At 38.3% G+C, this 16,082-nt stretch overlaps 1 protein-coding gene across 1 annotated transcript in view; it reads left to right on the top strand.

Annotated features, from left to right (window-relative positions):
* Gmds (GDP-mannose 4,6-dehydratase) overlaps positions 1-16,082 on the top strand; it is a 543,354-nt gene that overhangs the window by 244,651 nt on the left and 282,621 nt on the right. Inside the window, exon 7 of the mRNA NM_001246696.1 lies at positions 2,781-2,908. Within this exon, the coding sequence (NP_001233625.1) occupies positions 2,781-2,908 (128 nt within the window). The remainder of the gene's footprint in view (positions 1-2,780; positions 2,909-16,082) is intronic.

Here is a 16,082-nt window from a genome sequence, read left to right as displayed (position 1 = left end):
AGAACAAACAGGTACATAAAAGGAATATATAAATGTCTCTGCAACTTGATATTGGACAAAACCTTGAGCAGCATCACAGTGCCATATATAACCAAGCCAAAATAGGCAAATTGGACTTGATCAAAACAAAAACAAAAAATCCCAACACCAACAAAATTCATACTTCTATGAGTACCAGTGAAAGAGTGAAGATAGTGTGCACAGTGAGAAAATGTTTTCGTAGACTAGGATTCAGAGTGTATACAATTCTATAATTAAAAGTTTTGCTATCCATTTAAAACTTCCCAATAAGCATATGAAAACATAGATTGTTGGTTTAATTACTTTTTAGAAATAGACATTCAAAGCCAATCTAGTACCTACTGAGGTGGCAGTAGTAAAGAACACACACCAAGCCAAGTGTTGGAGAGAATGCTCAGGAATGAGAGGCCTACTCCACTGCTGTGGAAATATAAAATGGTTCATCCCCTTTGAAAACTGGTTGACAGTTCCTTGTAGGCTATAACATACAGCAACTGTGTGACCTACCAATTCCACACCTATGTATAATCCCAAAAGAAATTAAACATATGTCCACACAAAACCTTGTACATAAATGTTCACATTAGCTTTATTCACAATAGCTTAACAATGGAAACTATGTCCACCTGCTAATGGCTGAGCAAATAAAATGTATTGTTTCTCTATTGAAGAACATTAGCCATACAATTTTAATGATGTCTTAATCAAGGTACAACATGTGTAACCCTCCTGTTATTCTAAATAAAATGATCACAAAAGAATTATATGAAGTATCTATTATAGGCAAATCTAAAGATAAGTGTTTCAGCATGGTCCTCTGGCCCACTTCTTCTCTCTGCACTGACTGACAGTAGGCCATACTTATTTATTTCCAGATGTGGAGTAAGTGCTCAGGTAATCCTGGGCAGAAGATAAGTCAAATGCAGTCAGATATCCCTTTGGACTTAAAGAAAGAAAGAAAGAAAGAGAGAGAGAGAGAGAGAGAGAGAGAGAGAGAGAGAGAGAGAGAGAGAGAGAGAGAGAGAGAGAGAGGAAGGAAGGAAGGAAGGAAGGAAGGAAGGAAGGAAGGAAGGAAGGAAAGAAAGAAAAGAACCATTAGTTTACTGGCAATAGAAAAAATCTCACTAATTCTTATTGTGATCTTACGCTAATACTTTGCTATGACTTGTTATATTCATATGCTTTGAGGTGATAGCTTAGTCCTGACAGTGAGGACATAAATCAGTATTTCATTACAAACTTAAGTTTATGGTAAGTCCATAGAAGATTAAAATTTTTCAAAACAAAAATTTCCACTAAATGTTTCATTTTAAAAGGCTTTTTCTTGGTGGTCCTTTATATTTTGTCAGTTGCCATGGAAAGCTGAATGATTTCTTTTGTTGTTATCAGGTTGTTTTGAGATAGTTCTCTTGTGTTCAAGCTGGTCTCAAACTCCAATCTTCTTGCCTCCACTTCTTGAGAGCTGGGATTTTAGCTGTGTATCACTTCCCCCATCTTCAGTTTCTTAAGACTTCCATAAGATGCTGGAAGCTTTAAACATTTGGTTTTCCTTGTCATTCTCATTGTGCTTTTAATGATACAAGAATGTTTAGAGCTTGTGTTTGAACTTGTAGTCTATATCCTTGTCAAAGTTTATAAAAACTATTTAGAAATATCTCACTTGTTCCTATATTTCCCTCCCTCCCTCCCTCCCTCCCTCCCTCCTCCCTCCCTCCCTATCTTTCCTCTTACCCTCTCCCTATATAAATGTAGATATAATTTTAATAAATATATTAAGTTATGGCATACATATATACATTTTGAGATTAGGGTCTTACTATATAGCCCAGGGTATCCTGGACCTCATGATCATCCTGTCTCAGTCTCCCTCATGGTGATACTACAGGTCTGAACAACCATATCCAACTTGAGGCTTCACCTCTTTACCTGAGAATGAGTAAAGAAGAATAATAAAGTAAAGGTGGATGGAAGTTATCATTAAGAAACAGGAAATTAAAACGTTTTTAATTTAATTGCAATACGTTTGTCAATTTATGGCACATTTATCCACACATTTCAAATATTTGTACAAAATTCAGAAGTCCATTTTCATAGATGACATTTACATGAAATTGGAAAATGATCTTACAGTAAGTTTGGTACAAAGAAACTCTTGACTTGGAACTGTATCATATTTTATATTTGGTTGGATGTGCAGGTTTCTGGATGAGAGTGAGCACCACTTATTTTGTTAAGAGAAAGGCAGTCCAAAGAAATTCTTGTTGGGTTTCCTGTAACTAGTTTTACCCTGTGAATGGTTACTTTCCTCCCTCTTCCCATGGGCCCTAAAATAGCTTTATTAATAGAAATATATGATGTTTGTGTTTTAAAAAAAAATCAGGGTGGTCTTAGATGTCTGTCTTCCAATCTGGCATTTCCCTTTACACAACCCTTTAGAAATTTCTGTTTAAAAACTGGCATTCCAATAGCTTTTCTTTGGCCTAAAGCCTGGGTTACACATTGAAACAGCAAATTAGGAATGTTAAGACATCCTCCAAAGAAGAAATGTTTGTTATGAAAGTAGAGCTGATATGACACTTAGAATTAGAGCTTCTTAACTTCTCTAAATGACAGCTAATGATCGTTCTTCTTTTTATATTATTATTTTAGGGGGGACATGGGATGAAAGAAATGCCTAGAGGCTGATACTGTGTTTGGTTCACCAAACTCTTAAATGTCAAATGTACTCTACTGATAATACATCTTTTGTCTCTTTTTAGGAGCTAATTTTGTTACTCGAAAAATTAGCCGGTCAGTAGCTAAGATTTACCTTGGACAACTGGAATGTTTCAGTTTGGGAAATCTGGACGCCAAACGAGACTGGGGCCATGCCAAGGACTATGTCGAGGTAGGAACTGACTCATTACATTAAAAGTGTCTGTATCAGTTGACACTTCAAATGCCAGGCCTGCAGTGAGAAGCTTGACCTAGAAGTGGTCAGATATAAGCTTCTGCTGACACAAATATGGTTAAACATGTTAAACTCTGTGTAAGGCTGCATAGCTCAGGAGTATAGATTGAGTGATGAATGTTACTTAACAAAGACATCTTTCCCAAATTTTCTTTTTATTTGATTGAAACAAAAGTGTTGGCCAGTACATTGAATGACAGGTATGTAAGTTAGTGTGTATAGTATTGGAAGATTATTCTTCACTTTATAAAGTTTTTATCCTACCTGACTTGTTTCATATTTTCCTCCTTTCCCACTATGGCATTCACAATACCACCAGTTCTCAAATCTTCAACAAATAACATCCAGTTTTGGTTTATTTAATCTAAGATCTTTAATATGCAGTCTCTCAAGTACCGCTCAGAATACTGGTGTCATGGAGCTTTAGGTTCTATCCTAAAGAGTCTGGTTATAAGCCTACATACTTATTGCCATTGCACACCACTGAGCTTTACACATCATGGTACTGTTGCAAAATATTATGGTATAGTTAGAAAGTTAATGATGGTGTAGTTAAAGTTTTCCACTCTTGAAATTCCTATAAATTATGTTAAACTTAGTTTTTTATTACTGAGTTACATACAAATAGTATTATTTTCTTTTTGCTTTCTTTTAAACAAATTTTCCTTTCCTCTGATTACCTTGTTTTTAAATATCTATTGCTGGAGAAATTGGAACCTTAAATGGAAGCAAGCTTTATGACAATAAGCATGTTATTTTCTCAATAATATTCATGGTGTTTAGCTTGCTGTTGTTCATGTGCATATACTTAGAAAGAAAAACTGTACTTAGAACTCAGAAATTCACTAAATTTTGAAGGTAAAGGAGATACTCCACCACATTTTGAAAACACTTCATCTGGGTTATGCTTTCTCTTCATTCTTTTTTATCAGCATGCCTTTGAGATGAACATATGTAAACCTTAGCAGAAGGAGTGAGAAATGACATTTTTTAATTAGACAAAAGATCCAATATAAAGCAATAAGACTGTTAAATATGCACATAAATGATGAGAGACTTTTGTTAGAACCAGTGGCCCTGTGTCCTTCTCACACTGGAAAAATCAAATAACACTTCTAAGAGGTACAGCCAGATCTTCACACAAAGGCCTGTTTGTATTCATATAAAAATTAAAAATTCATGAACATTTTGAATTAAATACTTTCAGAAGGTTGTCTCAAATGAAGTCACTGTTGTAAGTGCTTAACAAGATTGTGTAGTACAATATACCCTAAAGCCAAAATATGAAAAGATCCACCTGAGATTACAGTGATTAGTTCTTTTAATAAAAATAGGAAAGTGTCACATGGCACACAACCCAGTCACTTACACAGAGTAAGGCCTTCTACTTGAAAGCTCAGGCTTTTTCATTCTACAAGACAAGTGGTTTTGTGTATGGAGGATTCTCTTGGGGTTCCAACAGTAACAATATGTTGCTGGTGTAAGAAGATTTTTTATAATTCTCATTTATATATTCTGAAATAAATCTAAATTACTTGGTTCCTGGAAAAAGAAATACCATTATTTGAAAATTTGTAGTTTGCTACTTTTTATTTAGAGAAATAGTGTCATTTCTTCTGGTTCTAAGTTTATTAAAATGAGATTAATTTAGAGACTTGAAATTACAGTTTTTGGCCAAAATTAAAGGCAACACGTCATAAAAGTACAGAGGAGCATGTCTTACTTAAGAAACATGTGTTTCCTGACAAGTGATCAGCTTATTGGCAGGTATAGATCAGACAGGCCATTCTGGTGTCTCATTTACACATATTAATTGCAAACAGTACCTCTCATTTAAACATAAAACTGTTGGTAAATCTAGAGGTTTTACATTTAGGTGTGGAGAACAATTGCTTTTCTTGCTTCGACATGGTAGACCCCAACAGTGAGGTGAATCAGTGCTCTGCTCAAACCTGTTGTACCTCAATTTACTCATCTGTGAAATGACGTAAGAGCTCTAAAAAAATGCTTGCCACAATGTTGGGAATGTGATACAGACTCCCTTTGTCTCATAAATGTTTGTATATCAATTCATACAGTCATTTCTTGATCCTGTTACAGTCCTGTTCTGTAGATTTAAATACTTTAAGAATAATTTAATTGGGAAAAATACATTTCAACTTGAAGAATAAATGTTAAAACTGCATTAAATTATGATCTATTCTGAATAAACAAGTTGTCACAACTTTTCCAGGGTCTTTTTTATAAACATTTTAAAGTATTTAGAATGCTGACCACCCTTATTCTATAATTAACACTAAATACTACAGCATTTTAAAAAGTACTATTTACTAATTACCATAGTGCTAATGGCTGGAAATTTTAAATCTTAATTTACTCAAACATAATGTATCAAGTTTTCATATTTCTCATAAAACATAGCTAGATTCCTGAAACTTTCCACTTTTTTATTATTTTCTTTACTATTTCTCTGGGCTGGTGTGACCTGCACAGCTTAGGGATTGACTTGACTAGACTGAGAGTCACAAAGAAAGGATACACAGACATGTGTATAGAAAAGCTGGGATTGGATGGGTTATGCGCTCTGATGGAAAGACATCAACAGTCTGGAAATTAGGAAGTTTGTTTTATACATCTAAATAGAAGATGCAGATTTATTGTATTAATAAGGGTGTGGGTTATTAAATACAGCTGAATAAGGAGGTAGGTTTAGCTCATCTTGGTAGAGAGGAACTCTATAGGGGAGCAAACCCAGCTTTCAATATCTAGAAGTTGGAGGAATTTGCAGTTGGCATTTTCCTAGTTAATGTGTTCTGCACACACTGTCAACATCTCAACACAGATTGGGGAAGGTATTGATGTTCCCATGTGTTTGAAGCATTGGTCTCCTTAATGTGTCAGTGCTCCAATCAACAGCACATATTTACTCAGAACTTCATGTGTTCCCCAAACTGGGCCCTTTGTATGTTGTCATGTTTGCTTTTCTTCATGAACACTGAAGGAACTCATAGTGAGTATGACAGGGTACTGGTCATGGACTCTCTATTCAAGCAAATTCCCATGGTAAATGTTGTAGCTAGGATGGTGGAATATTGTCAAGGAAAGAGCTTTTGAGTTAATTTTCTTCAATATGGACTTAGTTAAGAAGTACCATAGTCGCAGTTCTAATTGCTACTAATCACAATTTTATATGCTTTATTTAAAGCCATATAAGACTGAAAAGAAAGCTATAATATACAAAATTAAGCATTTTTTTATATTCCATTGACTGCCTCAAACACATGACATCTGACTGTGCTGTGTGGCCAGCTTAGGTTGAGGTAGGGACCCAAGCTTTCTTGACCTAGGAACCCTTTAAACAAAACAACAAGTATAGATACATAATAATATTCTATAAAGTGGGGTCATGTGTTTATGTTACAATAAATCTTTCTGCCATAAGCCTCCAAGCCCCACTGCCACGTTTGCGCTTTATGCCAGCCGCCTGCCCAAGTTAGGGCCCAAATTAATACACAGAGGGACTTGTATTAGGTTCAAATGCCGCTTGGCCAATGACTAGGACTTCTCATCTGCTAGCTCAGTCTTAATTATCAAAAATCTATATATGTTATAAGACTTATCTTTATAGAGAATGCCTTTTGCTGGCACCCTTTCTTGCCGGTGGCTCACATCCTGCCGCTGGAGGATGCGAAGGAGAAAGGGGGACACTTCCTGTTTCCTTTGCTTAAATATGAGTCTCCTTGCTATATCACTTCCTGCCTGGATCACTCTTCTCTACTACATTTCCCAGAATCCTCTTTGACTTCTAGTCCTGTCTAACTTGCTGTCTCATTGGCCAAACAGTATTTTATTCAATAATCAATAAGATAAACATACAAAGAAGTACATTCCCCATCATGCTTACATCACAATTTTGATAACATTTTTATTAATAAGCTATGACATTTGGCCCATGTTGATAAAATTTTCCAGAACATAATTCTAGCCAGGAAATACTGGATAAGCTCATTGGCAGGAGCCATCCAGAAATACACACTTAGCACAAGAGATTTCCTTTCCCTTGGTCGTACCACCTTTCCAGAACCTGACAAAAGACATTTTTCAGTTGTCTTTCTAGAAATGTTTGGCTTGTTAGAAAAACATAGAAACAATAATATTCCTCTAAATAAAGATGTGTTATTGTATTTTTCAAAGATTGCATTTAATAACTCCTTGTATAGTTAGAAGGTTTCATTTTCCAATGGAAGGTATGTGTATAAGTATACACAGTATCATAAATATATGTATATACATACATATGTAAATGTATATTTGTGTGGTGTGTGTATATACAGTATATATATATATATATATATATATATATAGAGAGAGAGAGAGAGAGAGAGAAAGAGAGAGTATGGTATATATAGTGTATGTGAGCTTGTGTGTATGTGTGCAGAGTATGGTGTAAATAGTATGTGTGTATAAAGAGTGGTGTGGGTGTGTGTAAAGAGTATGGTGTGTATAGTTATATGTGTGTAGTATGTTTTTGTGTTTGGGTGTGTTTCTAGGGATGGAACTTTCTACCTGATGGGCTAGTATTGGAGTAAGGTCTCTTTTATTTCCAAGCACAGCCGGGTGAAACACAGGCCAGAGCTAGGTTAAGAACCCAGCCAGCGCGGCCAGAACAAAAAGAGAGAGCCCCGTCCCCATGTGCAGTCCTTTAAGAAGCCCCCTTTACGTCATCCCGGCTTTCCTTCACCCCGCCCTTATGGGCGAGTCCCCAGGTCCACCTGGTACCTGCCCCAGGACTATTGGGTGGGGCTAGGGTGACTCCCTACAATTCCCCTTTTAGTCTAAGAGAGGATTAAAACTTAATAGTGTAAAATATCCAAAACTAACAATCATAAGGGTGGAATACAAGAATATATAATAATCCGCTATGATACAGGCTGACTTACAAAATATGGGCTTACAGGCTAGTGCTCTGTAACTGAGCTATGTTCTAGCCTATGGAAAAAAACTTTAAAGTTTTAAATGTATCATATTTTTAAGATAAGAAAATATAGGAAGTCATCACTCTTTGTTTCATATTTTCAATCTTGATAGTTTGGGAATAATTGCCTAAGATTAGCTCTGTTCCAAAATCATTAAGTGTAGGCTCCATCTAGTTATAGTCGTGGTGAAAGACACTTGCCCTTCTGTATTTCTCAATTAAATACCTGATTTCAACATCTGGCCTCCACACACATATACAGATATATTTGAACATGCATATGTCTGGATATACATGTAAGTGTAAGGAGTTAGAAAAACACATGGAATGGAGTTACAGATTCTATAGGCATAGAGACTATGGGCATGGGATAGGAAACTGTAAATGGCATTTATAGGTCTCATGAGTAGTAGCATTTAACATTACTTGTTCTCTGCTCTCTAGCCATTACCATTGATGAGACAAGATGCCATATCCTACACATGGGCCTGACATATTATATTAAAGAGAACCCTGGTTCTGGTCCTCAAATTGATCTCCAGGAAAAGAGTGTTAAAAGTTCTCTTTACACTTAGATGATACAATCACATTCCCTGTGTACAGATTTCTCCATCTCCTCTTCCCATCTGCCTGCCTTCCACCTCCATTGTTGTATATAGGCCTCCACCTCCATTCCTAGGTCCATTTCCCAGCTTCATTTACCTGATAGCTACTTCTTCCCATGGATGAATGAAAGCTTTTTAATTCCAATAGCAAGATTATATGTGCAGTGTAGAAGGAATACCCTCATTACATAGGATACCGCATAAGCTCACAGATAGTTACTCTACAGCATTATGGAAAGGGAAAATTGTATTGGCAATCAGTATTTTTATATTCCTGTGCTATATACATATAAATATATCTCTCCAAAATTCTTGTCTCCTCTCTTTATTTTCTCTTCTTTTTCCTTTTCTTCCTCTCTCTTATTCTCTCTTTCTTCTTTGCCCCCCCCACCAAAAAAAAAAAAAACTAAAAGGCAAAAATCCCTCTTTTAAATTCATTGTCGGACATAATTTGGCTTTATTCTACTTAAGGTCACCTTTATTGCAGGAAATCATTTACCTAAATTACATGGTGTGTCCTCATGGAGTCTGGCAGGGAGGATGGGGATGGGCCTGTTGCTTTCTGGACCATTAGAGTGCCCACGCTGGGCCCAGGTTCCTGGGCTTGGCCTCAGAGGACCTTTAATACAAACAGTTAATTGTGCCCTTTATCCAAACCCACAAAACCAAATGCTCCAAGCTGAACATCCCCTTAAGTAAAGAAACATTTTATTTTTGCTCCTATTTACTCCGCACTAGGAAATGTCTCTTCTGCTTATTCTCTTCAGTGGGATTATAACAACATCGATACTGGTGGTTGAGGTCTAGACAAGATTTCCAGGTTCCTGGCCTCTTCTGTATAGAATTAAAATAAAGGCTAACACAAATTACATTAAAGGTTCACACAGATTGTAATTTAACAGCAAGACTTTACTCAAAGCAAAGCTGTAGAATCCATATCAGGCTATACTGCAATGTCGGGGCCACAAGAATGAAGATACTCATGCGCCTTGATTATTGTTTGGGACTTTTTGTTTTTTAAGTTGTTACTAAGGTGGTTCTCTGTTTGGACTGGCAGGTATAGATCATATAAACCTTTGCGTACTTTGCACATTCTTTCTCCGTATCACATCTAGTTTTGACGATATGCATGCCCAGTTATGCATAGGCATAAGATGGTCAATAATAAATTATCCCTAAAGGTTTTCTTGAGTTCACAAATGTCTTCCTTAGGCCTGAGGCTATGTATTGTTTCTCAGGGAACCTTTAAAGTAGGTCCTCAATCTTTTTCATCTTAATTTTAAATTCCAACTTTATTTGAAGCCCAACTTACATAGTACGGAACAAATTCCAGTAAATATATATAGTAGGTTATCTCAATCAATTGTTCACAGACTATTTATTTATAAATTGGTACCCTTTTAAAATTTTATGAAAATGAGATGTACATATGAGATGTGTGTTATTGTAGACATTTTCTTAACCTAAGTTATTTTCCATTCACTGAACATGATTTTAGCACATTTTTGTTGATGGAGGTATGATGGGTTTCCAGGATTCCAGTAAGATGAGTTCAAGGACCTGCAGTAAAGAAAATGCAGTTCTAACTGTATGCTCTTATGCTGTCAGGTTCTTCTAACAGAAGAAAATTAGAATTTAGATTCAACTATTAGACTTTACTCCTATTTTAATGTCTTATCTGAGTAGACAAAAATATAAAAGTGCAAGTCCACTGACCCTGATTTACAAAAAATAAAGAAAAAGAAAAAAACACAAAAATAGCACTTATTTATTAAGCCCAGTGTGTCCTGTGTCTGATAATATGACATGTGGCAGTTTAGAATCCTCTTTATTGATGGGCTAGCCCAGCTTCTAAGGGTCTCATTTACTGGAGAGCCCCTCTTGGTAGACACAGATTTCTATTGCTGGTTACTAAACATCTTTAGAGTTTTGTGTTTCTTTCCTTCTCATCTTTTACTAACTCCAACACACAAAATTTTGGAGCAAGACACCTTCCAGTAAGGAGCTTCATTTTTAAACATACATAGCATTGTACTTACAGTTCCTTGTGTGTAAGGTGCTTGGCATGGAATCCAGGGGTGTGCTATGCTTGAGTATGCACTGAAACGTAGAGCTACGTCCCTGAAAGCTTAAAGGTTTCTATTCAGACTTACTTCACAGGAGGGGTAAAAAAACAAAGCAGGCTGTACAGAAAGAAGAAATTAGAGCTCTCTGCAGTGTTGGATGAGGCTCTTGGTGGGTGTGACCTCATTTCCTGCCTGTTGCTTGACTCCTACACATTGAGATGACAGGTCCCAGTTCCTCAGTCTGTTACAAAGCCTCTGACTCACAGAGTAATGATGGTGGCTGGGCATCTGTGTTGGAGGGGACAAGAGGCATTCCAGGCAGATGACTGTGGCCTCCTACCTCTAGCTACCAAGCACATGGCACAGTAATACCTACCTCTTATTCACCAGGAAAAGACAAACATTGGGATCCCAATAGTGTCACAGCTTTTTTCTTTTCTTCACACAATGTGTCCTTGATGCAAATAATGACCTGGTGATTGTAATTGTATCTTAAATTTCAAGTTTAAACATAAATACAGGAATCTTTCATCATACCTCTTCTTAAACTCAGAAAGAATATTATACTCCTGGCTTTTGATGTCCTGTGACTTGCATTTTTGCATTTGGTTTCTCCCAAGAAACATTTGACTCTGACTAGGACAGGCAAGAGAAAGGGCTGGCGCTGCAAGAAGGTTCCCTTCCTTCCCTGAAGTCCTTGCTTGGTGCCTGTGCTGGGGTTCATTCCTGTATCCTGACTCTTTAGTTCTTGGTTTCCAGGCCCAATGTTGGTATCTGGGCTATCCTTGTAATATTTCAAAGCTTCTTTTCACTGACTTTAAATATTCACTTTTGTGTGTTTGCCTGCATGGATATGTACATACTGTGTGTGTGTGTGTGTGTGTGTGTGTGTGTGTGTGTGTGTGTGTGTGTGTGTGTGTGTGTGTGTGTGCCTACAATGGCCAGCAGCAGATGCCAGCTCCCCTAGAACACAGATGGTTGTGAGCTGCCATTTGGTTTCTGGAACACTAAACCTAAGTCCTCTGCAAGAACAATAACTGCTCTTAACCACTTAACCATGTCTCCATCATACTTCACTGCTTTTAAAGGGTGGCCATTGCACAGTTTTATACATTTCAATAGGTGTACAAATAGTAACACTAATTTTAAAAATTATCTGTCTGGTCACTGACCTTCTAAGTTCTCCCCTTATTCAACTCCAACATGAGAAGTGGAATAAAAACCACTGTGAAATATTTGAAGAGCTAGAAGTTACAAAGCAAAGTCTTACATTCTAAACAGGAGACTTCCTCTTCAGTATTAGTTGTACAATCATATAATTTGAGAAAGATATAACCTCTGAACAGGAAATACAAGTTTTGCAGAACTCATGTCATTTGATCCTTATCTTTAAAAAAACAAATAAAACACACACACACACACACACACACACACACACACACACACACACACACACACACACACACACACACACACACACACACACACACACACACACACACACACACACACAACACACACACACACACACACACACACACACACACACACACACACACACACACACACCCACCAGGGTGGTTTAAATTCCATTGTCTTTTGTCAGGGGATCTGAAAGTTACATTGTGGTTAACTATCTGTCAGGCCCTTTGGGAAACAGCAAACTTGACTGGCTTGGGCCAGTGAGTCATCTATTAATATTATCCCTGATGAATTATAGGTTTACTAACTTAAGTATGTGTGGCATAGGACCCTAGGATCATACAAGTCTAATGAGGCTCAAAGAAAGCAGAGTGGCTTAGACACTTGAATGGGATCTCTCCTAACTCCTAGACCCTGATGTTCTGTGTCCTTAGCTGCTCTTTCCTTCATGTATCGAAATCATTTTCCCTTTTCCACTCCCTTCATTCCTTACTTCCCTTGCTTTTCTCTCCCTTCAGAGTGTCAGATAGGGCCCTGCTCTCCCAGCAGGGTACTGTGACAAGGGGACAGTGATTTGAATGTAAGCCTCTTTACCCCATACCTTTGTGCATCAGCAGACCATAAGCAGTGTGCAAAGCATTGCATGATACAGTTTCTTACTCATTTCTTTCTCTTGAAGTTCTGCTTTCCATGTGGAATGGAATAAAAGTACACATGAGAATAAATGGCTAGATTACACAAGTCAGAGCTGGATAGATAATAGTCTACTTGGAAGTCTTTTCCGACAAGATTCACACCTGCAAGAACCGTGGATTTCAGCACAGCTCTTGACTTTTCAGAGGCTGTTAGGCAGCCGATTTTGTTTTTGGATTTTTTTTCTTTATTTTAAAACAATCTTTTCTCATTTTACATACCAGTGCCAATTCCCACTCTCTTCCCTCCTCTTGCTCTCCCCACCTTCCCCCTCCCTACCCCACTCCCATCCAGTCCTCAGAGAGAGTAAGCCTTCCCATTGGGAGTCAGTGAGGTCTGGCTCATTACTTTGAAGCAGGGCCAAGGCCATATCCCTTCAAAGAGAATGGGCTCCTAAAAACCAGTTCAAACACTAGGAATAAATCCTGGTCCCACTGCCAGTGGCCCCACAGACTGCCCAAGCCATACAACTGTCACCCACATTCATAGGGCCTAGTTTGGTCCTATGCAAGTTCCCCATCTGTCATTTCAGAATCAGTGACTCCCAGTAGCTCAGGTTAGCTGTTTCTGTGGGTATCCCCAAAATGGTTTTGACCCTTTGCTCATATTATCCCTCCTCCGTCTCTTCAACTGGACTCTGGGAGCTCAGCCCAGGGCTTAGCTGTGGATCTCGGTATCTGCTTCCATCAGTTGCTGGGTGAAGGTTCTATGATGATAATTCAGATAGTCATCAATCTGATTACAGAAGAAGAGTTCAAATACCCTCTCCACTAATGCTTAGTGTCTTAGCTGGGGGTCATCCTTGTGGATTCCTGAGAATTTCCTTAGTGGTTAGGCAATCAATTTTGAGCAACAGAGAAGTCCTTCCCACTCCCACATTTGTGAACAACTGTAGTTCTTACTGTCTTTGCTTTTCAGAAAACACCATTTTGTGTTGGGGATTTAGCTCAGTGGTAGAGGGCTTACCTAGCAAGCTCAATGCTCTTGGTTTGCTCCTCAGATCCAGGGTGTGTTTTCTGGGAAGTAGGAAAAACACCTTTCCTCCCATATCTGAAAATGTTCACTCAGCTTTTCATGACCTTGAAAATGTTACTTGTTATTGTTCACTGTGTAAACTGCTAAACTTGACCATTTTAATTTTGTTTTCACAAAAGTCTTATAAGATATTGTCTTTCTTTCCCACTCAAGCCCAGAGAGAAGGCAGAATGTAAGTCACTAGGTAGGCCCCTTTCTGTGCATCATACATTAGACCTCACCGAACTCTGCTGGCTCTTTACCTGTCTGTGTTCTCACAACTGCTGCCATATCATTTTTCTACGATGCAGATGCATTAATGACATTCCATGTCCTGGACCAGGACCACCTTGCCTCTTTGGAGTTATGTCCCAGCTACCTAGGCCTTTCTGCTTCCATGAATGTGGCTGTGCACATGGACCCTGTGGACTTCTTGGGCTGTCAGTGTGCCCTACTACTAGTGTTTTCTTAAGATTCTGGAATATTTCAGGGTCAGCCCTGAGCTGCCTCTCTGTCTTTCGTCTTTCTTAGAGACAGATCTCTTTCCATTCTGTTCTCCTAACTTACCCAAACAACTCACTGTTGCCTCATTGGTCCTCTGGCTAATCTTCATTTATATCTCCCCAGTGCCCTGGTACTCTGCTGATTTATTAATGATTGCCCAATTATGTCAGCAACCCCCTACCAGATCAGCCTCATGGGTTTGTCTAATTCAGACACTGAAGAATCCTACATCTTGTCTCCCAGCCTCTTCTGCTGACAGTATAGATTTTTCACTATTCAGAGCCACTGTAAGTTCACAACAAAACAGAGTTTCACAATTTTATGTTTTGCTTCATATGTCAATAGAGGCATGCATGAAGTCCAAAGGTTTGCAACTAGTGGCCAGCACATCCCTCAGATGCCAGCAGGGTGTTTGGTATCCTTCCAAGCCTTCTGTGATCCCAGGCAGACAGCAACTCTTGTCCTCTGCACTTTACACCTGGACCAGGTAGACGGATGTGGCCAGGGTCAGGGCAAAGAAGGACACAGAGCTCCAATTTCCCGCTCAAGGATGTCATTAGCCACAGGCCAATCTACTTGAGGGGCATCTAGGCAGCCTGGCATTGTGCTTCACAGATTCTAATGGAAGATATGGGGTAAGTAAGTGCTCTCCAAGAGTTCCTGGGAGTTTGTACACACAAAACCAGGTGCCCTAGAAGACACTTGCCCAGGTATAGACTAGGGGAGCCTTGTGCATATGTTTTTCCTCCTAAGAAACCAACTTAGATTTCTTTGTCAAGTGTCCCCCTGCCTGTAGACTTTATATAGTGGGGAATAATCACATTTTACATGGTGTATAAGAAGCCAGAGTACACACTGTAGTTACTTGAGACTATATTTAAAGCTTCACCTTCAGAAACTCCAGTGTTCTATTCCCAACATTCATATCCAGCAGTTTCATTTGTAACTCCAGCTTCAGGAAATCCAATGCCTCTGGCCTGTGGAGACACCAACACACATGTCACACACCCACACACAGTATCACACAATAGCACAGAATTTCTAAAAATTAAAAAAAAAATTGGGGGGTAGGGCTGGAGAGTTAGTTCAACAGCTAAGAGCTCCTACTGCTTTACAGAGGACCCAAGTTTAGTTCTAAGAACTCATCTCAGATAGCTTACAGCCACCTGGAACTCTAGCTCCTGGAGATTCCATAGTCTTCTAGACCTAAAAGACACCTACACTCACAGGCATATACTCATAGTAGACACATGTACATAATTTAAAATAATAAAAGTAAATCTTTAAAGACTCACCTAAAAAACTGATTTCAGGACATTTGCAGATGCTCAGTGATATTACCTTCAGTTCATTGCAGCATTACCCACAGAACATCCTCAGAAGCCTTTTTCTGTCAGCAGAACCACAGGCCTATTTATGGGATTAATCTATTGTATAACTTCTCCTCTTAACATGTATTTATCAATGCAGATTGTAACATAATAATGTAAAACCAACTGTGCTTCATTTATATACATCTCCATCTATATTTCTATTATACTCTCTCTGCATTTTTGCTTTTGACCTATTAGTACTTTTTTGGATTTATACAGGAGGAAAAAATGCTCTCTCAGCAGAACCATCTGGCTTATTTCCTGTTCCTGTGCTGCTTTGTGTACTTTTGCAAGGTCACCCTGCGGCTTTCTGAGAGCTGGTGTTACACTGGTGGTCTTGTAGCTCAACTGCAGTGATGGGAACTTACACTGCAAGTTCCTTTAAAGTCTGATGTTTCCAAGGTGCAAGATTGCATGTTGTCATTCTTCATATAGTATTCTGTTTTTGTCCTGGTATCT

This window comes from Cricetulus griseus, chromosome 3 (assembly GCF_003668045.3).
Source record: "Cricetulus griseus strain 17A/GY chromosome 3, alternate assembly CriGri-PICRH-1.0, whole genome shotgun sequence".
NCBI classification, from domain to species: Eukaryota; Metazoa; Chordata; class Mammalia; order Rodentia; family Cricetidae; genus Cricetulus; species Cricetulus griseus.
This window is presented reverse-complemented; position numbering and strand designations above follow the sequence as displayed.